Below are 23,539 nucleotides of genomic sequence, written 5' to 3'. Positions count from 1 at the left end.
TGGTAAGCACACGATGCATACAATGCCATCACATGAAAGTCGAGGACATTTCTGCCAGTTTACCCTCTCAGCATAGGTTTAAAAACACCATCCCGAAAACTCAGAATATATTGACAAAAGGTAAGGTCAACCGGTGTAGCAGCAACCAGCATTAGATGTCAACGATGAACTGCAGTAGCTGATTAACTACGTTACAATAGAAATGGAAAGATTACAATAGTAGCACGAGATTAACATATTATAAGTGAGCATCCTTTCATGTAGCTGCAGCTACAGCTACTTGGCCATATCCTCCCAGTGAGGTGAAAGCCGGATATCGGTTTCCATCATCTAAAAATGTAGCCGCAGCTACAGCTTCGGTCAACCTTCTCATAAACCAGAGCAGCTACAGATTTTAGATAAAAGAGAGAGCATAAGGCATTCCATGAAATCCTGACTGTCTGCCCAGCATAAATGGCTTTGAGCTACCATATCTGAAACCAGAGCTTGGACTCTTGCATACTTGTGGAGATGACATGACCTTCAGAGTTTGTCCTGGAGAACCTAGTATGCACTGGGGTTCCTGTTATCAGTTGCATATGAATGAATTAGAAATGGAACAGTGTGTGGCGTCCCTTCTTGCTTTTTTAGAACTTTAAACAAATACCTGGCTAAAAAAATCAAAGAGTAAGAGAAAGGACAAATCGATAATGCAATAGGTCAACTAGTCCACAGCACACAAAGTGCTTACCCAGTAGCATGAAATATGAGACGGAACATGGAAGACATGCATGTTTGACTAGAGATACTCAATTAATCAAAAGGTTAACTTTCTCTAAATTCAAATTAGTTCAGTAAAAACATTGAAGATATTAAATCAAAGTGTCAACTTTGTCTGTTTCAAAGCCAAATACATACATCTCAAGTGACAATAGCAGCTATATTATGAACTTTAATAAACCAAAATTACACAAATAATCTGCAAATCATTTATTTGCACAAGACTAACGCGAATTCATGACTAAAGAAAATGAAACACAAGCAAAGGATTAAGACTAAAATAATGCAAAACAACTGTACAAAAAAAGTTTTAAACAATAGATTTTTAGATCTGCACCTTCTCAGTATGAGATCCTCGTAAGCTAGCAACTGGTGTTAAATGCTTCATTCTGGCACAAACAAAAAGATAGTATTTCAGATGTGTATGGATGATTCTCCAATCTCCATGAGATAACATGGAGACTACAAAACTCACCTGCCTGGGGAATACCTATCCCTAGCAACCTTTATCTTTTCTACTGCCTAATGAAAGAAGGCATGGATTATTCCAGGAAATCAACCATTTGGTGTTAGGATAGTTAAAAAATAATTTGGGTGTGAAATAAAATAAATAACACATGCCTTTGTTACTCTATCAGGACTGAAACTGTTTTCTGTTGACAAGAAATCCATAAGGCCCTAAACACAGAAAGCAAAGCATGCTTAGCTTGTGAAACAATAGGAGTCATGTATTATGGTCTATCAATGAAAACCTCTGGATCTGGTGAGGTCCACGTGAAATCTGGAATTCCTGCACAAACATTAGGTTCCTTAAACAATGTCCGAACTTCCTGGTAAGGCCAGTCTTCTGGAACACTGAATCTACAGACCCGAAAAGAACATGCACGGTAAGACCAGCATTTCAAGATCACTCAGAGAATAACATGGTAATCAAGAAAACATGCCAGTAGCACCAACTCATGAGTACAACCTACTTCCTACATGCAGTTTTATATTTCTAAGGTACAAACAGTGTAACAAAAAAGCTACACAAACATAAACTGGTTAATGATTGAGCTTTTAAATAATTAATTAATCCTTGATATATATTTTAAAGTTGTACTCCAAGCAGTCATCAAGGACTGGTCAGATTGAAAGGCAAACAATTCTCAGACACAGATCGCATAGTGATGGTATCAGAGGCGTTAGGAGACATGTTAGTGGTGTAAAATGCTTGGTGTGCAGTGTATAATATAGCAGCATAAGTGCATAACAAAAAAATGTTTTCTTCTCTGTTACATGGGGAAAATGACTTGCAAAAAAAAAAAACAATTTGAATAATTTGCAGCCCTGTTAACACTCACAAACCACATATAATCCAATGTTATTAACGTTAAACATTGGCTAGCATGTCCATATAACATAAAATCATTGTCGACATTGAAAAGGCATTTGACATTCCATTGCAAACCTTATCATTTCATGGAGTTCAAACAATGTGTACTTTTCTGGCAAAGCGGCAATGCAACTCACTAGAGAGGATTTGAGTAAACATTTGACTGAATGTATAAGACAATAATTATCTCATCCACACATACCTCGTCTGGTTCAGATTTTGCAGAACTTCTTCTATGCAACCATGCTGACGAATGAGTTTCAAGGCTCTTTGTCCTCCGATACCTACCAACAAAGGAATATGACTGTTACAAGAAAAATTAAATACCTTATAGATTACAGTGTGGTCATGAATGCTATTGGTTTGAAGATTGTTTAGATTGTAGATAACATATGGCACAAAACTATCAGCCTAAAGAAAAAATAAACAAACTTGGAGCATGAAGTGACATTGATTCAGCATTTAGTCGACAGAAGGAAATTACAGAAAATATAATTGAGACTAAAACCTGAAGCCAGGTACATTTGGCTTCCACAGTTCGTTGCTGCTACATTTGGGAAGGCGTGTATGTTTTTTCTCGAACACACAAGAGAGCTGTGTATTATTTCATTATGTTTAGAAAGGTCTGAAATACAGAGGAAGATAACTCCAACAATACTCACGCACACAAACACCCAAGCACTATAGAAGATCAGAAGTTCAGAACAAAATTGAAAATAAAGGCAGCAGCATTTATCTTAAAGCCCCATCAAATGGGCAGATGAACAACTGAAAGAACTAATAGGAAACCACAATCTCTTAATCGAAGCTATTTACTGATGTTAAGTATATGCAGGCTCATCAAATAGAGGCCCATTTGGATCTATCTATAGTAATATCCACTAATGGAGTGATTATCCTCTAAAATCCCCAAGGTTAGTAACATGGTACCAAAGCAATGGATTAGGGTTAGGATTATATTAGTTTAATTCACCAACGATCCATATTTGCCTTGGGATCTTTCCTCTGCTTCGCATGGTCTTGCACTGTCCATTCCTCTGCTTCTTGCGGCCTGTCATCATGTGTTACAGATGCATTTGTGGGGCAGACTTATACTAGGAGGCAGCAGAGGGAGAGCCAGATCCAGACCCGGGGCAGTGAAGCCAGCAGCTCTGCTCTAGCAGATAAGTCTGCTGCAGATAATTCCTAAGTTCCAGCAGATAATTCTTAAGTTCCAGCAGATAAGGATTAGCTAAATAATAGCTAGGTTGTTAGCTAGATAATAGCAGGGAGTTGTTAGCTAAATAATAGCTGGGTTGTTAGCTAGATAATAGCAGGGAGTTGTTAGCTAAATAATAGCAGGGAGTTGTTAAGCAAGTTTATCTCTTATCAGTTGATGCCGACCCTGGTCTATAAAGGGGAAGCAGTAGCATGTAACTAGGCATCGAAGGAAATACAATCTCCCTGTGGGGCGATTACCTCGGTCACCCTGGCCGACGGTGATCTTGCTCCTGCTTCTTCCTCTCGCTCTTCTCCACCATACGCTCTCAGGTCCCTGTCCCAGGCTGCGCTGCTCCTCTACTCGCCCTTACGCACTCCTAGAAGGCCCAGGCGTATCAATTTGGTACCGGAGCCGATCGACGCCTCGACAAAAATGTTCGGCATCGAGAACGATCAGGGGGACACCATGGCGATACACGAGAAGCTGGATCGCCTCCTAGCACAGGTGACCACAATGAACAAGAGAATGGATACCCATGACCAGCGTCTAGCGCGGGTTGAGGGTACCATCGCAGAGCCCACCGACGATGGTTTTCTGCCCAATGCGGACGCTGAATCAGGTGCTTTCAGCGGCTGGAACGACAGGAACCGTGGCGGAAGCCGCGGTGGTGGCGGCGGCGGACACACTCAGCAGCAAGACAGCGGATATAGGCGGCCGAACGTCAGCTTCCCAAACTATGATGGGGAGTCTGACCCCCTTACATGGCTGAACAAGTGTGCCACGTACTTCCGTGGCATGCGCACGCCTACGGAAGAAAGGGTGTGGATGGCCTCCTTGCACTTAGAGGGAGTGGCGGCGGAATGGTTCTACGCACTAGAACGCGACAACGGCGTCATTTCATGGGCGCAGTTCGTCGAATTCACCAACCTGAGATTCGGCCCGCCAATTCGCTCCAACCCTATGGCCGAATTAAAGGATCTCTACCGCACAGGCACTGTCGAGGAATACCAGCGGCAGTTCTCACTTCTTCTCTGCCGATGCAACGACCTTACTGCCATGCAGCAGGTCAACATGTTCACAGCCGGTCTTGGGGAACCCCTGCGCACAGATGTTGAACTACAAGCTCCTGGAAATTTGCAGCGCGCCATGAACCTGGCAAGGGCCTATGAGAGAAGGGAACTGGAAGCAGGGAAAAGGGGAGGTTACAAAGCTGCTGGGAAGAGTTTGGTATTCAAGGAGGCCGGCAACAGCACGCCATCTAAGGTAGCTGCTGCGCCCCGGCCTCGATTCAAACGGCTATCACCGGAAGAACTAGCAGCGAAGCGTGCAAAGGGGGAATGCTATCACTGCACAGAGAAGTACTCAGTGGACCACAAATGTGCTGCTCGAGGGGTTTTCTTGCTGGAATTAGAAGATGACACTGGAGAAGAGGAGGCAGTGGCCGAGCTGGGCATATCACTGCACGCCTTGACAGGAATTGATGTGGGGGAGACTATGAAGCTTACAGTAATAATCAAAGGAGTGCCACTCACAGCCCTAGTAGACACTGGTTCCACACACACATTCATCACAGAATCAAAGGTGTCTGAGCTGCAGCTTCCACTGGAAAGGCGCCAAGGAGCAGTAAGGGTCACCAATGGGGACAAGGTCACCGGCCCAGGGTTCTGCACAGGATTATCTATACAAATTGCTGAAGAGCGGTTTGCCCTGACTTGCTATGCTCTACCACTAGAAGGCTTTGATGTGGTGTTGGGAGTCCAGTGGTTGCGTTCCTTAGGCCCGATCCTATGGGACTTCGAACGTCTATCAATGACGTTCTGGAAACAAGGACGCAAGGTGTGCTGGACAGGGATGGGTAGCTCAAAACCCCGCTGTTGTGTAGTTTCAGAGGGCAAGGAATTATTGGACAACTTGCTGCAATCATACGAAGATCTGTTTGAAGAACCTCGTGGCCTACCACCAGCCCGGCGCCATGATCACCACATCAGACTACTACCCGGCACAGCGCCAATAGCGGTGCGGCCATACCGCTACCCCCAGCTCTTAAAGGATGAGATCGAGAAGCAATGTGAGGACATGTTGCAGCAAGGAATTATAAGGGAATGCACATCCGCATTCTCTTCCCCAGTGCTTCTAGTAAAGAAATCAGATGGAACATGGCGATTCTGTGTGGACTACCGGGAGCTCAATGGGAAGACTGTGAAGGACCGTTACCCCATACCAGTAGTGGACGAGTTGCTAGATGAGCTCCATGGTTCCAGATTCTTCACCAAGCTGGACCTTCGGAGTGGGTACCACCAAGTGAGAATGCACCCCGAAGATGTTGACAAAACAGCATTCCGAACACACCGAGGCCACTTTGAGTTCCTCGTCATGCCATTCGGTCTCACCAACGCCCCGTCAACATTCCAGAGCTTAATGAATGATATCCTCAACCCATTCATACGCAAGTTTGTGCTGGTATTTTTTGATGACATCCTAATTTATAGCAAGACGTGGGCGGCTCACCTTCAACAGGTCAAACAAGTGTTCCAAACACTAAGAGCACATAAATTGGCATTGAAGCGCTCTAAGTGTTTTTTTGGGGTCACTAATGTGTCATATTTGGGCCATATCATCTCGGCATCTGGAGTGGCGATGGATCCTGAGAAGATAGCAGCAGTAGAAACTTGGCCGCAGCCCAGAACTTTAAGGGCGCTGCGCGGGTTCCTCGGGCTCACAGGATATTACCGGAAGTTCATTGCAAGCTATGGCAACATTGCTGCACCACTAACTGCCCTATTGAAGAAGGAAGCATTCCAGTGGTCGGAAGCATCAACAGAGGCATTCCTCGCACTCAAACAGGCACTCATGACCGCTCCCTTGTTGCAGATGCCGGATTTCAGCAAAAGATTTGTGGTTGACTGCGACGCGTCAGGTTCAGGGTTTGGGGCAGTTCTCCACCAAGGTGCAGGGGCAGTGGCATATTTCAGTAGAACTGTGGCACCACATCACCAGAAACTTCCGGCATATGAGAGAGAACTGATTGGGCTTGTCAAAGCAGTTCGCAATTGGAGGCCATATTTGTGGGGACGAGCGTTCACAGTGAGAACTGATCACTTCAGTTTGAAATACATACTGGACCAGCGATTATCCACTATACCACAGCACACATGGGTCAGCAAACTATTTGGGTATGACATGGAGGTGGAGTATAGGCCAGGGAAGATGAACAGCGCGGCTGACGCCTTATCAAGAAGGGATGAGGAACCAACAGCAGCAGTGAATCTGCTGTCCACCCCAACTCTAGAAGTCTTTGATACACTTAGGAAGGAAGCATTGACAGATCCGCAAGTCCAGGAACTAAAGACGCAGTTGGCAGCAGGAACTGCAGGAGAAGGGTGGGCTGAAAGAGATGGATTGTTGATATGCCGGGGCAGAGTCTTCGTTCCAGATAATTCAAGTGTATGGGATCAGTTGCTGATAGCTGCTCATGCAGCAGGTCATGAGGGAGTAGAGAAGACCTTGCATAGATGGAGGAGCTCATTCCACAATACCCATATCAGGAGACGGGTACAGGAATTTGTTCGGGGCTGTGCAGTCTGCCAAAGAAATAAGTCCGAACATCTTCACCCTGCTGGGCTATTACAGCCATTACCAGTTCCCTCTGAAGTATGGAGTGATATCTCCATGGACTTCGTGGAAGGGTTTCCAAAGGTGGGGGGTAAATCGGTTATCCTCACAGTGGTTGATCGTTTCTCCAAATTTGCTCACTTCATTCCCCTGGGTCACCCTTATTCAGCAGCTTCAGTAGCACGGGCATTTTTTGACGATATTGTCAGGTTACATGGCCTGCCCTGTTCGATAGTAAGTGACCGAGATGTGGTATTTACCAGCAACTTTTGGACAGAATTGTTTCGGATGGCAGGGGTAAAGCTGCAGATGAGTTCCGCATTTCACCCACAAACAGATGGTCAATCGGAGGTCACAAACAGAGTGATATTAATGTACCTGCGCTGCTTAGCAGGTGACAGGCCGAAGACTTGGCTCCAGTGGCTGCCATGGGCGGAGTACAGCTATAATTCTTCATATCAAACTGCCATCAAGTGTTCACCCTTCCGGGTAGTCTATGGGCGTGACCCCCCGCCATTACTACCTTACCAGCCGGGTAAAGCGCGAGTAGCTGCGGTGGATGGCCAGCTTCACGATCGGGATGAGTTCTTAGCAGAAATCAAGGAGAGGCTGGTCCAGGCCCAAGTCACAATGAAGCAGTACCAAGACCAGACTCGACGGGAGGTGAAATTAGGTTGGGGATTGGGTGTGGCTCCGGTTACAGCAAAGGTCAGCCGTGGGCGTGACACCAGCATCTACATCTAAGTTGGGACCTCGTTTCTTTGGGCCCTACCAGGTTACACAGTTAGTGGGGGACGTATCTTATAAATTGCAGCTCCCTCCAAAGGCAAAAATTCATGATGTTTTTCATGTGTCACTATTAAAGAAATTTATTGGACAGTTGCCAGACGAGGTGGTGCCTCTTCCAGATCTGTTACATGGCAGGGTGGTACCTACACCTGAGAAGGTATCCAAGGCAAGGCTTAACAGAGGTGTGTGGGAAGTGTTAGTTTACTGGGTAGGCCGTCCAGCAGCAGAAGCATCCTGGGTTCAGCTAGAGGATTTCCAACTACGATATCCAGCTATACAGGTCGCGGACGACCTGTTTCTCCAGGAGGGGAGAAATGTTACAGATGCATTTGTGGGGCAGACTTATACTAGGAGGCAGCAGAGGGAGAGCCAGATCCAAACCCGGGGCAGTGAAGCCAGCAGCTCTGCTCTAGCAGATAAGTCTGCTGCAGATAATTCCTAAGTTCCAGCAGATAATTCTTAAGTTCCAGCAGATAAGGATTAGCTAAATAATAGCTAGGTTGTTAGCTAGATAATAGCAGGGAGTTGTTAGCTAAATAATAGCTGGGTTGTTAGCTAGATAATAGAAGGGAGTTGTTAGCTAAATAATAGCAGGGAGTTGTTAAGCAAGTTTATCTCTTATCAGTTGATGCCGACCCTGGTCTATAAAGGGGAAGCAGTAGCATGTAACTAGGCATCGAAGGAAATACAATCTCCCTGTGGGGCGATTACCTCGGTCACCCTGGCCGACGGTGATCTTGCTCCTGCTTCTTCCTCTCGCTCTTCTCAACCATACGCTCTCAGGTCCCTGTCCCAGGCTGCGCTGCTCCTCTACTCGCCCTTACGCACTCCTAGAAGGCCCAGGCGTATCATCATGCTAATCCTTCTTCTGCTTCGTGCGGCCCGTCGTCGCGCTGCCGATCCTTCGTCTGATTCGAGCGGCCCGTCATCGCGCTGCCAATCTTTCCTCTGCTCGTGGCCCGTACCACGCAGGTCCCCTGTTGCACGAGGTATCTCTGTAGCCCGCGGTCTTCACAAATGGAAATTCTATCGCCCAAGCCTTCTGCACGCGTGTGGATGCCCGGCATCCTTCTTTCTGCCTGCCTGTGTGTGCGGCGCCTGTGGCCCACCCAAGTCTGTGCTATTGCCTCTTCTTCCATGAAGATTTGGACTACTGCTGCAACCGGCTCATCCCCTCTGCTTCCGCAGAGACCATCTCCTGCTTCTTCCAAGCACAGTGGTTACAGTTTCTTTCTCACTGTTGGTTGGCTGCTAGAAGTTTTCAGTCATGTCTCAGATCAATACTGTTGTTATTAATATTACCCTTGATGGTCAGAATTACCCAGAGAGGGCATTTTGTGTGAAAACTGCTTTAAGGGGCCATAGCCTCCTTTTTCATCTGGCTGATGATCCTTATGTGCTTCAACTAGATCAGAGTAATGTTGTTGATGTCAAAACTTGGCAGACTAATGATGGCAAGATGATAGCTACCATGGTCAACAGTACTAAACAATATATGATTATGAGTCCGTCCAAGTGTAAAACAGTCATCGGTATCTGGTTATGCTTGAAGGAGCGCTATGTTCAGGACAGTGGTGCTCTTTTGCACACTCTTATGAAGCAAACTTGCATTATTGAGCCGCAAGACATGTCTATTGATGAATAGTACTCCCTCCAGTGTCCTATTAATTGTCGTTGTGGACAAGTTGAGTCATACTTATAAAATTTTGACTACAAATAACTATTTTGTCATTTAATTTTGAAACATAATATTTATACGAACCGATTTGTCTTAAAAAGTACTTTTATAAAAGTATAAATGTATTGAGAGTTTATTTGTATTTTAACAAAAAACATTGGTCAAAACTATATTTGGAGGTTGTGACATTGTTCTAAACGATAATTAATAGGACACCGGAGGGAGTACTTGGTTTTTGGTCGTTTTGATGGGATCATTGACCTCTGCAGTGCTTGTGTGTACTGCTGCTGATTGCCCAGCACACAATTTTGTTTAAAAGTTTCTTACTTATCATTTTGTCCTGGGTGTAAGAGCAGAATTTGATTCCATACATACCAGATTGCTTACTTGCTTCATAATTCTTCCACCCTAACCATGGCAAAGGCATTGTCAGAAACTCATTTGCTTGCTGAAAAGAACGTTAGGTTGATCTCATCTGCTTCAGTCATGGGACCGAACCGAACTCTAACTTCAGCGTCCGGATCGAGGGCGTAGCAACCTTATGGTTGCGGGGCCCCTTTCACACCGTGTATATAAGCCAGGAGAGGGCCAACATGTGAAACAACGTTCGTCATAGCCTCCTCTTCCATACATTACTCGTGAGATTCGATTTATCTCTTATGCGACCAGTGAATGGAAGGCCGTCGCCGCACTACCTTGTCCGAGGAGCTTGTTGCTCTTGATCGTCAATGCACTTGGGAGCTTGTCCCATTACCTTCACATGTTGTACCTATCACCAGTAAGTGGGTATTCAAGATTAAAACCAAGGCTGATGGTTCTATTGAGACATACAAAGCTCATCTTGTTGCACGAGTTTTTTAGCAGACTCCACGCATGGATTATGAAGAGACATTTGCCCTTGTTGCTCACAAGACCATTATATGGTCTTAAACATGCTCCTCATGCTTGGTTTGAACGTTTTGTATCTTTTATAAAGGTTGCTGGCTTCACATCTAGTGATCATGACTTTGCTCTGTTTATTCATCTCTCACCACGTGGTCGTACTTTGTTTCTTCCATATGTTGATTACTAGTGATGATGTGTTCAAATGTTTGATTTAGGCCCTCCCAACTATTTCTTAGGCTTGAAGTTAAGTAATATGCCAATGGTTACTACAGTTCTCGGACCAAGTACATACACGATCTTATTGCCCGTGTCGGTATCAGTATCACTGATAATTGGATGGTTGGCACACCCATGGATCATCATTTGCAACTTTGTCCTATTAATGGTACACCTCTTCCAGATCACTCTAGATATAGAAACATTTTGGAGTCTTATTTATCATACAGTATATATTTTCAGCCAGTTTGTGAGTGGCCCTACTGTTCATTTCAGACAATTACTTTGTGTGTTATGGTACGGGGCATTATCTCGTTGTTTATTCTATGCTTGTAATAGTCTGCTTTGGCTCCATGCTTACTCGGACTCCACTTGGGCGAGTGACCCAACAAATTGTTCTTGGCTCCTCTCCTATTGCATGGAAGTCTAAGAAGCAGCCAAATGTTTCTCGCTCTAGTACGGGGGCAGAACTTCAAGAACTTGCCACTACTACTTCAGAGATTGTATGGTTTGATGGTTGTTGGATGATTTTGGGATTTCTTGTGATGTCACAACACCTCTTTGTTGTGATAATGCAGGACCTATACAAGTTGCCAATGATCCTATGAAGCATGAACTTACTAAACATATTGGTGTAGATGCCTTCTTTACTCTGCCTCGTTGTCATCAGAAAACATTTGCTCTTCACTACGTGCCTTCTGAGCTGCAGTTGGCCAATTTCTTCACTAAAGTATAGACTTGAGAGCAGCATCGGCTTCATTCATCAAAATCAATGCTTCAGATCCTCCACTTCCACCTTGAGTTTGAAGGGGGGTGTTAAGAGTATGAAGGCCCATCTAATAGAGGCCCATATGGCCCATGAGGCTCTATATATAGTCATCTCCACTAATGGAAAGATTATCATCTAAAAACCCAAGGTTAGTAACAACTAAATCATATGCTGAGTTTAATCTAATAAAAATACCTCTAATATTCTCACAGTAATCACATCCACTAAGGATACACAAGTCAATGAACTGATCCATCGTGAGTCCAAGTTCTTCCAAAACCTAGAAAACCATAACAAAAATCACTAGAACACTAAAGAATAAAAAAGACAAAATATGTGAAGATACCTTTGACACATCAAATTCTGTCACAGGAGATTTCTTATAACCAAGGTCAGTTAAGTGACGAAGAAACCTTCGGGCACCAAAAGTCAGTGTGTCCATGTCCTCTGAAGCTACAGCATAAACCTAGCATTCACAACTCAGAATGAAAATAAAGTAAAATTAAGGTACAGGATTCCACAGAGCTATTAACTCGGTATACCTGGTGATTTTCACAAAGTGCTGCACACTGTGCTTCAGCCTCACCTGGTGCCTGTGGAAGTGATTAGGAAACTTAATTACTTATTACCTTTTTTCTCGAACACGCGGGAGAGCTATGTGTCATTCAGTAAAAAAGTAGAAGCAGACCGATTACATGCCGGTCCCATGGCTTGGGTTAGTTTTAGAAAAGATTTGTGCTCTTCTATACATTAAGTATTACCTATGATGATGTAACAGTACGAGATCACAAAGACTACCATGCTTGCATTGCTGCCATCAAATCAGGGTGCAGAATGTGGTCTAGACAGAAGAACACACCCGCACCTGATCAAAAAATCAAATGGTGTTTTCTGTTTGTTGTGATAGCATCAATATCATGTGTGGGCAGCTATTGGTTGCGTTTATATTCAATGTGTGCAATGTGTAGCAATGGTCTAGTTAAAACCCAATCTTAACAGCAAATATGTTTAAATCAATACCAAAAAGACATCTTATTTTCAGTAAAGCCATATGCTTAATCCTCCCCATCAGCAAGAGACTTGGCTAAGCTTACCTAAAAAGTTCTGGTGGCTTGCTCCTTCGCGAGAGTCTTTTGGTACCAGCTTTTCCGGAAATTTGGGCTTCACTCCCTAGCTCCCTAGCCGGCGGTCACCTCTTTCTTGAATTGGTGGGAGGAGGTTTCAGAGGTGGTCTCAGGTGTCACCAGAAAAGGCCTTAGCTCCCTTATTATCCTGGGTGCTTGGACTATTTGGATTCATCGGAACAAATGTGTCTTCGATGGATTGTCTCCTTGCCTCACCTATATCCTTGCTTGGGCAGACGAGGAGAGAAGTCGTTGGGAGGCAGCTGGGGCGAAGGGCCTATGTTCTCTGGCTGCTTCTGCAGCTGCTCCCTAGGATGGTGTGTTGTTTGTTCCTTTCACATGATGAGTTCTTTCTTTATTGTATGCTATTTTCTGGCCCCATGAGGAGGCCTGCTGTTGTTTGGTCTATTTCAGACCTTTTTTCCCCTATCTTCTTAATATATAAAGGGGCGCAGCTCTCCTGTGCGTTCTCGAAAAAAAGTTTCTAGAGCCCTAAGCTCATGAACCTAGAGGGCTGACTCATGAGCTCAACTTGAAATCATTGGTTACAGATCGTCCGACTAATCGCGATTAGTCACCATTAGTCGGTCTGATCAGATATCAGGTCTCTATCAGAGGTATCGATTCGATCAGAGTACCTAATCGTCCTTATGGTCCGCCTAATCGCGACAAAGATCGATTAATCGTCATAGTGGGCGATCAACTGATCAACTTAATTGCGCTTTGGGTAGTCCAGAAGCCATCTTAGGCTTAAATGCACTCTGGGTAGTCCAAACGCCCCCCCCCCCCCCAGTCTCTTCAACTCTCTGTCCAGGCGTCTCTTCTGCTTCCAGTCTCTTCAAATCCCTGTCCAGTCACAGCAGCTCCAAGTTGGTGTGTCTGCTACTCTGCTTGCTTCCCAGAGCCTCCAACTCCATTTCCATTCTCTTCTGTTCTTCACTCTTCTCTTCTCTGTTCTTCACTCTTCAACAACAGCAGCACTCCAGAGATGAGCAGCTCTTCTGATGGACTCATGGTCTACTACTCTACTGGTCTAGTAAGGTGTAGACTTGCAGTTTCATAGTCTTATATAAACTTGTTGCTGATGTGTTGTTATGGACTATTCAAGTATTGAAATAAACTTGTTGCTGTTGTGCTGGTCTAGTAAGCTGGATGTACTGCTGTTTTGGACTTCAAGTATTGAATATTGATATTGTTGTGCTGTTATGGACTATTTAAGTATTTATACTGATCGCCCAGTGGCATCGATCAGGCGATCTGAAAACTATGCTTGAAATGTAGGAACGTAGTCCATCTGACCCTGCATCTATGGTGTTTAAAATTTGTATACAAATAAAAGCATTCCTAATATACCACCTCTGCCACAGGCTCAAAACAGCTCTCATTAAATTACCTCTCAAGGCTCAAGCGAGGAGCATCAACATTTTCCCTTCCTACTTAACCTGTGCTAAAAATCTCAGGAATGCTAATATACATAGACAGAATGACTTAGACTTGTCTGAGAAACCATACAAATAGGACTTGACCAAACACTTAAAACATCCTAAGCATGCAATATGCAAGTTCTACTAGTGCCAAACTATTCTTTAAGTTCAAAAGATTATCAATATTCTGCTGACCCCTCATGGAACTGGAAGAAGACATCAATAAAAGGCAGAATCTGATCTGTATAGAAAAGTAAAAAAACAAAGTTATTTGACAGCTGGACAAAAGCAATAATGATACCTCAACTACAGGGACACCCATCAACCTTAACAGCCTCTTGCAGTCATCATTATGCCTTCCTGTAACCTGGAAAGGGGAGGCCGAAATCACGATACATGCTCAGAATGACTCCACAAGTTAACAAATTAGTACTAACACTCTCAAACTGCCAAAAAAGCTTAAACTGTTTTGCTAAAGAGACTCCAAATGACATATTTCATGAGAGACTAAAAGTCTGCTGCATCTGATATAAATCAAAGGACACTCTTTATTGCTTATTTCTTCAAAGAGTAGGATCATTACCTTGACAGTCCTTTTACTAAATTTTTCAATTGCATTCTCATCCCCAATCTGTAATGCATTGCCACTTTAGAAATACAGCAAAAACAATGGAAAAGATAAGCACGTACAGTAAGGAAGCTCTAGAACTACATTGAGGAGCAGCTGACCTCCATAGCTCTATTAAGATCTTTAATAGCATCATCCCTCTTCAAGGACCTAAATAATAGAAACATTGGAAATGTGTGTTTTGAGATTTAATAGTGAAGATCAAAGAAATAATTCACGAATACCTTTTTGCAAGCTCCTTTTTCTTCATTTCAGGTGGCTCGCCATCAAACACAAACCTAGCATAAAAGCTCAGCACATTCAGCAAAAGTAAGCTAACTTCAAATAGTTGACAAGGACCACAAGAATGCAAGAAGCTTACACGGGCTTTATCCCTGCTTCTAGCATTCTTATCGTCCGGTTCAACATACCCTGCAGATGACTACACAGTTCACAGAGATGGCAAGTTAAATAATCTGGAATGGTAATTATCAGACCACAGTCAGGGCAAGCAATATTTCTTGCCTTGTGATTTCACCAGCCTCATTGGTCAGAAGCTCTGATCCTTTCCTTCCAACCACGGCCTGCAGAAATTGATGATACATTTGATATGAATGAAATGAAAACTAGACAGATCCACTACAGTACGACGACCCAATAAACAGTTAAATACAATATATACAAATGTCTGCACATGCTAACAGCATGAAACTTTGAGAGAATAAAAAACTGTGCTGCAGTTTTCAAAAAAAAAATTCTGACAGCAACATTAACCTCCGAATTTTTTATTTTTTATTTTTTTTTGGCGGCCATGCCGAAGCACATATTCCTTTAAGAGGAAGAAATCAAGAACCGTTACTGTTACTGAAAAGTGAGGAGCCTAGGCTTACCCAAACGAACCTGACAAGACAAGAAGCACTAGGTGTTGTTGTTTACATAAGCGAATTTTGAACTGATAAACCATCATGATTGTATGCATGCACATAATACAGCAGATGCCAAATGTAACAGTACGTAGCAGCTGGCTCTCAACACATTTTTGTACCCCTATGAACCGACACGGGCGTGAATCTTCAAACTGACCGTGCTACTCACAACAGTAACAGACTAACAGGTAGAGGTAGGAATGTATCGCACCAAATTTGAAACCGGGAACACTCTGCAGGTCATATCACCACATCATCGGATAAATCCAACCCAGCCGCAATACAATCCGCAGAAATCCACTGTTCCCACTTCACAGACGCAACGACAACTCACGAAAAAACTGAAGAAAGGGGCCGAACAGACAGGGGCGGGCTGGCGCGAGGACTCACGAGGAACTGGTAGATGCTGACGCTGGCGTCTACGGCGATGACGCGGCCGCGGTAGTCCTCCACCCGCCGCTGCACCGCGGCTGTCGGTGCGTGCTGCGCCAGCAGCTTCGTCAAGCCCTAGAGCGCGCCACGAGCACGGACGCTGTTACATCGAGGCCCAAGGGCAAAATTGCAGCGGTGTGAACCACCAAACCGCTGGAGTATAGTACCTTGATTCCCATGGCACGTCGGCGGCGTCGGCAAGGCAAGGCGAACCGAGCGCGGATCCGCCGCCGCCTCCCCGCGAAAGCTCCGCTGTGTAGTTTCCCGCCTCGGGACAGGAACCGCAAACGGGGTGTATTCCAAATATCTGGTGTCGTGTGGAATGGGAGCGGATAAAATCAGCGGGTTTGGGCTTCGCTGCGTGATTTGCGTCGGCCTGTGCCGTTCGGTTTCACTATTCGCAGCAGCCCATATGTACGGTTGTGTTTAATGTAAAGATTTTTGAGCTGTTTAAAAAGGGTTTTTTTAAAATCGTAGAGTCATATCTCCGTGAAGTAAGGTTTATAGTTCGCAACCTTAGTAGTAACTGATGTCTCACTTCTCAGTGTATAAATTTGTCGTATGTTCTATCGGTGAGATATTATACAAGTGCATTTACTTATGTATTTATTAGTGGGCTATATTTATAGACACTCTATTGTATAATAGAGTCTCTTAGTTGTCTCTTGTGTTTAGATAATCATTTTGGTGTCTCTCCACTGTACATGCCCTAATGCCATTTGGCATGGCTATTTGGTGGCTTCAGCTCGAGTTTCTCTATCAAACGGTTAAAAATGGCTTCTCCTTGAGAGCCTTCCGAGAGTTTGAGTTGTTTTATTGCTAGGAACCAGAATATAAAAAACATGGCTTCTATCTCATGTATCATTCGAAAAATATAGGAGAAACTATTTTACCAAACGAATTGCAAAACGGCTACGACTCTCCTAGAGAAGCTAAAGAGCAAGAGAAGCCTGGGCTAAAACTGTTTTTAGAGAAGCTAGAGCCCTACCAAAGGTGGCCTAAGGGTCCGTTTGGTAGGGCTCTGTCTTGCCTAAAAACAGCTCTAACTCTAGCTTTTTCTAAAAACAGCTTTTCTCGTAGAGGTGAAGCCATTTTGCAAATTGTTTGACAGAAATAGCTTATGCTAGAGCCAGAGCCATTTCTCTATATTAAAGTGCTAGAGCCAGAGCCAAAGCCGGTGAAGCTAATTTTTGTTGTTTCTTCTATGTAGTACAAAAATAGCTCTAGCTTTTAGGTGCTTTACGCAGTAAGTCATCTTAAAAATAGTATTTGGTAGGGCTGTGACTTTTTTCTATAGAAAAGCTAGAGCTGAAGCACTGTCAAACGGGTTATAAGTATAGGTGACTACACTATGGTGGTGTCACATTAGTACTCGACATGCCTAAGTATAGGTGACTACGGCTATATAGGCTAAAACGAGGCACGATCACTTTAGTATAACTCATACACAACACAACACGATAGTAAATGTGCTCAGGCCGATGTGAGGATTGTCATGACCCGTGCTTGGGCCTGGGTACAGATCTATCGGCGGACGACACTGACACGACCCGTTTACTGTCACCCATTTTGTCCGATACTAGATACAAATAGCCCACTAGACCGAGTACGACCCAGCATGACTTATTTGTGAACCAACCTTACTTGTTCTAATTTAGCACGCTATATATACGGTTACGACCAACTCATCCCCATTTCAAGCTATTTTTAAGTATAGTTAGAAAATGAAAAAATGATCAAAAAATAAGTTATTTTTAGCTCTGTTTTAAGATGGGCATTAGTTCGTCGTACATGGTAGCACGGCATGATATGATAGCCTAGCATAGCCTATTTAAAATTAGTCGGGTAGTGTTTAGGCTCATACTTCAGCTCACGAGCAGTCATGACACGACCCACTATTTATCTGTGCCTTGTCTCAACCTGATTAAATCGGTCCGGTCTGTGATAGGTTGGGTATATGTGCAAGCATTAGTGCTGAGTCTATTAGGGTAATTCGTTTTGGCCTATTTGGGTTTTTGAAATTTCGGTTTCTAAAAATGAGAACCAAAATTTTTAAAGCAAATTTAGGAACCAAACCTGAATATACCAAATAGTAGAGATACTAGTGTCTTTGGTTAAAATACATACAATAAAAAATTAAATAGAATTATTATTATTACAACATGCTACTATAAAAAATTAACATATATATAATATCGTTAACAAAACATCATATTTTTAGCTAGCAAGTTCATAAATCACATAATAATATAATCACGTACTAAGAGTTTTTTATATTTCAGATTATTTGGTATATTCAGTGTTTAAATGGTATGAACCGAACCCCAACTCGTACACCAAAATATAGCACATAGGATCCAAACCTGAACTCGAAAACCTGAATAGACCGACATTAGATCTATTCAAGTTCGGTTCAAATTCGATTTTTTTTACTTTAAGATATCCATCCCTAGTAAGCATGGTAGTACCACGTCAATTTAAATTGCTGATTTGAGTTTAATTATAAGGACGCCCATTCACCACCCCCTCTGTGCTTGCTGGAGTCTTTTCATTAAATTTAATCTCAAGCATATAAGACTCATGATCACTACAAAATATGGTGCACATACAATGACTTAGGCTATCTTCAATAGCTTACTCATCATCATACCCATATACATACTCTACTCTGCGGGCAATGCAGTTTATAATGTAAAACAGTGTTTTAAGTGATCATATGGATAAACTGCTGGACACGACCTTAGTGTATAATCACAGAATGGATATGGACAAGGAACGGTAATCTGGGACATAGTATTTTTTCAGTTAGTTCCACACTGTCAGTATGTTATTATGGCGAATACAATAAGACCAACAATCCTGATAGTTCCAGACTTCAAGAGAAGTATTTTGTGCAAAGTAGGGTAAGACCATATCCTTGATAGATCTCAACAGTATCATGTTTTTACCCCTGATAGACCTCGCTGCAGAAGCGTTTCCTCTCAGCGTCACCTTGGACGGTTCGCGGACCGTAAAGGCGCAGAACGTCTTCTGACAACACGGAACACTAGGTCTTGCCTCTCATAAGGGACCCCGTCAGAGAGAAGTATTCCAACGGGTGTCTTGGAGTCGACAGGCCAACCTGGATGTCCCTAGACGACATAGAGTCGTCTATAGATGAAATAATAGGTCAAGAAAGACTAATACTAGATTAATTATTGTTACTCCTAGGACAAGAAAGCAAAGGAAATGATATACAGATTGATTTGTCTGATTGTGTTCTGCGTCAATCGATCGTATTCCTTCATATACAGGGAGAAGTATGGATCTGTTATTAGGTGTTCTCTGACAGAATCCATGTGATTAGATGAATAAGCACACATGCAAACAAGGGGTTTCTCGTCCGAGTTAATCCTATCGCGGACCGTGCAGACTACCCCGCGGACTGTCTAGGGCACGAACTGTTCGAGACATATGGATGGACCGTCCAGCCTTCCCATATGTCACATATGGTGTTCAACACTAACTCAGCTAGAGGCCCTTTTGCACACATTTGTTGTAGACTAGACCAAGCATGATCCATATTGAGAAGGAACTCCACGTTGTATGCTCACTTACAACAACATGTATGGCCAAACATCATTCAGATCCAGCTGTGCCGCCATGCGCACATACACAATGACACAAAACATCTAGTCTTCTCATCTCCGGCCTCTAAGGAAAAAACAACTCACTCGTACAACGCAACACTACATAACTGAGCAGACATGTAGCAGTGTGATCTTATTCCTTCCTTCCAGCACCTTAAGACGGGCTATACGCTACACTCTCCCATTGACAAATGGGAAGGTGGCCATCCAGACGAGGCACGACATGGCTCAGCCACCGCAGGATAGCGGAGTCGGCTCGACGGTGAGCCCCGCCATATTGTCATAGCCGTCGTACATGGAGTTGCCACCGGAGTTGTTGGCCTTCAACACCGTCAAGCTGGAGCCCTTCCCACGATGCCTAACACCGCTCCTCCCGCTGCGCGCGGACGCGGCTTGCCCTTTCTGGCCTCCGTGCCGTCTTGCCATTCCTTTTTTTTATTGGGTTCCACCACTGGTAATCAGAACCGGTTAGAGAAGATAACCTCAGAAGAAGTTTATGAACTCATTATCTTATTGCTAGGATAAAAAATAAAAATAAATGATTTGAGCCTTCCTAACCCCTACATGATTTCCCCTACCCATAGGGTCACTCTATGGTACATATAATCAGGAGAACCAACGAGTAACTTTTTTAAGACCAATCTTAAATTTGTTTTCACTACGATTTAGGGTTAGGACATAATAAGTGCTAATCAGATCATCTAACTAACTCATCTAGAGACTCTTTCACTCATATTTGCGCTAGACTAACCAAACATGGTCCATGGAGAAGGGACTCGATGTTGTATGTTCACCTACAACATGTATGGCCAAATCATTCAGATTCAGCTCTGCCACCATGAGCGCGCGCGCGCACACACAACGACACAAACATCTAGTCTTCTCATCTCCGGCCTCTAAAGGGAAAAAAACATCTCACTCATCTGTACAACACAACACTACATAACTGAGTAACAAACACGTGGCAGTGTGATCCTATTCCTTCCAGCCCCTCGAGGCGGGCTCCTTCCACACTACACTTTCTCCTTGACAAATGCGAAGGTGACCATCCAGACGAGGCACAGGACGGCCCAGCCGCCGCCGCCGCAGGGTAGCGGCGCCGAGCCGGCGGTGAGCCCCGCCGTGTTGTCGTAGCCGCCGTACATCGAGTTGCCGCCGGGGTTGTTTGCGTTCAGCACCGTCGAGCCGGAGCCCCCTCCCATGGTGCCCGACACCCCTCCTCCCGCTGCGCCGTAACCGGCGCCCGGCATCCCCGGAGTGTAACCGCTGGGCACGCCACCGCCGCCCGTCGTCGTACCCGGGCTGTAACCGGCGCCGAAACTGCACGGGTTCGTTGCAATGTAACATGGATGCGGTCAGAACACGGTCATGCATGGCACACTGCACCTGCCATCTATGTCGTATGTGATGCGCGATGGCAAGATGGAATTTTGAGCGGGGTGGATGGATCACTCTTGTCTTACTTACCCTGCTGATGTCTGGTACACGCAAGTTCCCGAGCCTGCAAAGGTTGGTTGGCAAAAGCCAACGCGAGCGTTCTGTTAGATGTGCGACAACAGAGCAAGCAATTCGTGACAGAACTTTGTGTGTGTGTGTGTGTGTGTTGTTGCCTTGTTGGCGGGGCGGCTTACTTGGGTTGACGTTGACGAGCATGCCGGCGCCTCCGAAGTCGCAGCTGGTCGCCGACGGGTTCCGCTGGAAGTAGCTGTTGAAGGCGTACGAGGCGTGCGCCTGCAGCGTGTTGGGGTTGTAGCAGGTGCCCATGGGCTGGATGGCCGAGCAGTCGGCGCCGCCCGCGCCGCACGCGTAGTCGATCCCGTCCTGGAGGGCGGCGTCCATGAGCCCCGACTTGGCGACGCACCACGCCTGCCCCTGCCCGGTCACAGACGGCGCGCTCTGCTGCGCTGTGCCGGGCGTCGTCGTCGCGGGAGGCTGGTACACCTCCGGCGTCGTTCCCGGCATGCCGCCCTGCTGCGGGTACGGGTACGTGGTCACCGGGTTGGTGACCGGTGGGAACTGCGACGGCGTCGTGGCCGGGTTCGTCACCGTCCCCGGCATGGTGGTCGTCGGCGCGGCGACCGGGTTCGCGAAGGGGGACGGCACGGTCACGGGCGGCGGCATCGTCGTCGTCGGGTCAGGCGTGGGCATGGTGACCGGCGCCGTCGTCGGCTCGGGGTACAGCGGCGGCAGGTTCGTGTTGCTCGCGAACCCGTTGCCCGGGTTGGTCGACGGCACGGTGACGAATCCCGGGGACATCGGGTTGGCCACGGGGTTCGTGGCCGGCACGGTCACGGGGTTGCTCACGGGCGTCGTCGCCGGATTACTGACCGGAGAGAACTCGTCGTGCGCCGTCGCTCTCGCCTCGCCGAGCTCCCGGTCCCGCCGAGGAAACGACACGTCCACCAGAACACCCAACGACCTCTTCTCCCCCCGGCCGGTAAGCTTTTCCATTGCCGCCGCGCTTGGAACCGCACGGCTCTTGATGTGGAGCACGACGCCGACGTCAGCGCCCAACACAGCGGCAACTTGAGCGGCGGCCTCTTCGATCACCGCGACGACCTCCCCGTTCGCTCCCGCCTCCGTGTCCACACGAACAAAGACCAACGAGCGTGTCCTCCTGACGAACTCCAGGACCTTGCCCCACCGCCGCTTCTTGGTCGCACGAGCGAGATCCTTGCCCACGACCCGCAGAGAAGACATCGAGAGCTCCGGCGAGACCTTGACGCGCTCCGCCAACCCAGCGTCGCCGAGAGAAGCCTGAAGCGACCGCAAAGTGCGGAGAAGCGCGCCGAGCTGCCGCGTGCCGGTGGCCGTCACGACGATGCCGCTGACGTTGAGCCGGCGGTCGGGACCGAGAACATCGCTGATGAACGAGCCGGCGGTGGACTCCGATCCGCATGGCTTGTCTCTGCACGCAAACGGCTTCAGGAAGAGGTAGGCGCGCTGCTTGTCAGTGACCATCACTCTGTAGCCGTCAGTGACCACTGAGGTGGACAGTACCTGTACCTTGACCTGTGTCGAGTCGTATGATAGCTCCACAAATACTCCTGAAATGGAAGAAAACGTACTTTGTTTTCAGGAAGACGAATGGTTTCATCAGGTTTATTTACCTGGAATGGAACAGGTAAATAAAAGCTGTATAATAAAGGAAGGATTTCCCCCCAGAAATTGGAAATAAATAACACTGACCTGAACAGCAGATTGTTTGAAGGAGGAGGAGAATACAGGAGGAGGAGAAGAATGCGAGGGCAACAGGGCAGGAAGCCGCCGCCATTGAAGAAGGGAGGGAGGGAGAGAGAGAGAGAGACAGATCTTTGCAAGCAAGGATGTGGCTGAGCTGAGCAGCCTGTGGCGAGGGAAATGAGCACCAGATGGCCAAAACAAATGGCAGTGGGGAAAGGGGCTCCGCGATTTGAAGTACAACAAACAAGGGGTGGAGCAAAGCTTGTGTGTCCCAGTGTGACACAAAGCGGAAAAAGCATAAGCAATAGGGGCAAAGTGGATAACTATTGTATTAGATACGCAATGCATATGCTCCTTTCTTCTTCTTTTTTCACTTTATTAGAACAGGGCGGACAGCAAGGAGTACATTACATTGCATCCTTTTTCCATGCAGAAAAAAAAATAGATGACTGGGGCCGGGGCAATGCACTTAACCTAGGAGCTTGATCATTTTTTGGGTTCAGCTGTAGCATTGATCTCCGCATGGGGATTGGGGATGGCCAAGAGTTGCTGCAGCCTGCAGAACAAGACGTGGTCACACGATCAAACAGTATTGTTGTCTCACAGACTTACCTTCTAAGAAGCTGTAGCATGCCATGCATGAGCACACTGTGAGGGACACTGAGCAAGCTTTTGGACCAAGTGGGGCACAGGAAGCATGAGCCCTCCAGACCCAAAAGGTTGCGCTTGCCCCCTTGTAGGCGGTAGCTCATGCCATGTGCGTTTCAAAGATCCTTGTCATTCACACTCTGGAAGGCTGAAGCCATTTCTTCGTTGGGATAGGGTAGAGTAACTAAGGATTAGTTTAGAAGGCACAAAACCAAAAAATCAAAAGGGATTAGAGGGCCTAAAACTCCCTCTTTATTCAAATTAAATAAGAAGGTGATTTTA

General features: G+C 45.7%; 2 protein-coding genes across 5 annotated transcripts; both read right to left on the bottom strand.

Moving 5' to 3' along the window:
- Positions 1 to 27: 27 nt before the first annotated feature.
- LOC100383660 (Flap endonuclease 1) lies at positions 28 to 16,111 on the bottom strand. 2 transcript variants are annotated; one of them, NM_001362101.1, is made up of 17 exons: positions 15,965 to 16,111; positions 15,756 to 15,872; positions 14,965 to 15,023; positions 14,822 to 14,881; positions 14,685 to 14,738; positions 14,562 to 14,610; positions 14,416 to 14,463; positions 14,134 to 14,199; positions 11,827 to 11,877; positions 11,631 to 11,750; positions 11,480 to 11,564; positions 2,337 to 2,418; positions 1,512 to 1,620; positions 1,381 to 1,437; positions 1,235 to 1,281; positions 1,097 to 1,148; positions 28 to 562 (listed from the first exon to the last, which is right to left on the bottom strand). In NM_001362101.1, exons 1-17 carry the CDS (start codon positions 15,974 to 15,976, stop codon positions 395 to 397), a joined length of 1,236 nt encoding a protein of 411 aa, NP_001349030.1. In that variant the 5' UTR covers positions 15,977 to 16,111; the 3' UTR covers positions 28 to 394. The 2 variants fall into 2 exon arrangements, 1 of the variants encoding a protein (NP_001349030.1); XR_002261830.3 differs by having other exon boundaries at positions 82 to 562; positions 1,512 to 1,549; positions 15,965 to 16,100.
- Positions 16,112 to 20,049: 3,938 nt separating this feature from the next.
- Positions 20,050 to 23,310, bottom strand: LOC100274879 (uncharacterized). Of its 3 annotated transcripts, none has more exons than XM_008683359.3 (5): positions 22,616 to 23,310; positions 22,427 to 22,473; positions 21,058 to 22,348; positions 20,894 to 20,927; positions 20,050 to 20,746 (listed from the first exon to the last, which is right to left on the bottom strand). In XM_008683359.3, the coding sequence occupies exons 1-5, from the start codon at positions 22,698 to 22,700 to the stop codon at positions 20,440 to 20,442; spliced, it is 1,764 nt and encodes a 587-aa protein (XP_008681581.1). In that variant the 5' UTR covers positions 22,701 to 23,310; the 3' UTR covers positions 20,050 to 20,439. The 3 variants fall into 3 exon arrangements, with proteins under 3 accessions (XP_008681581.1, XP_023158203.1, NP_001339553.1); NM_001352624.1 differs by having other exon boundaries at positions 20,052 to 20,746; positions 22,433 to 22,473; positions 22,616 to 22,797; XM_023302435.1 differs by having other exon boundaries at positions 21,058 to 22,473; positions 22,616 to 23,309.
- Positions 23,311 to 23,539: the final 229 nt, after the last annotated feature.

Source organism: Zea mays, chromosome 5 (genome assembly GCF_902167145.1).
Source record: "Zea mays cultivar B73 chromosome 5, Zm-B73-REFERENCE-NAM-5.0, whole genome shotgun sequence".
In the NCBI taxonomy this organism is placed as follows: Eukaryota; Viridiplantae; Streptophyta; class Magnoliopsida; order Poales; family Poaceae; genus Zea; species Zea mays.
This window is presented reverse-complemented; position numbering and strand designations above follow the sequence as displayed.

Excerpts from the sequence above, each read along its gene's own strand:
- LOC100383660 (NM_001362101.1), bottom strand. Across the intron at positions 14,464-14,561 it reads ATCTTAATAGAGCTATGGAG|ATTGGGGATGAGAATGCAAT; the intron begins GTCAGCTGCTCC and ends AATGCATTACAG. Across the intron at positions 11,751-11,826 it reads CACTTTGTGAAAATCACCAG|GTTTATGCTGTAGCTTCAGA; the intron begins GTATACCGAGTT and ends TGTGAATGCTAG.
- LOC100274879 (XM_023302435.1), bottom strand. The coding sequence starts at position 22,700 with ATGGCGGCGGCTTCCTGCCCTGTTGCCCTCGCATTCTTCTCCTCCTCC. Across the intron at positions 22,474-22,615 it reads TCAAACAATCTGCTGTTCAG|GAGTATTTGTGGAGCTATCA; the intron begins GTCAGTGTTATT and ends CTTCCATTTCAG. Across the intron at positions 20,928-21,057 it reads GCTCGTCAACGTCAACCCAA|GCTCGGGAACTTGCGTGTAC; the intron begins GTAAGCCGCCCC and ends CAACCTTTGCAG.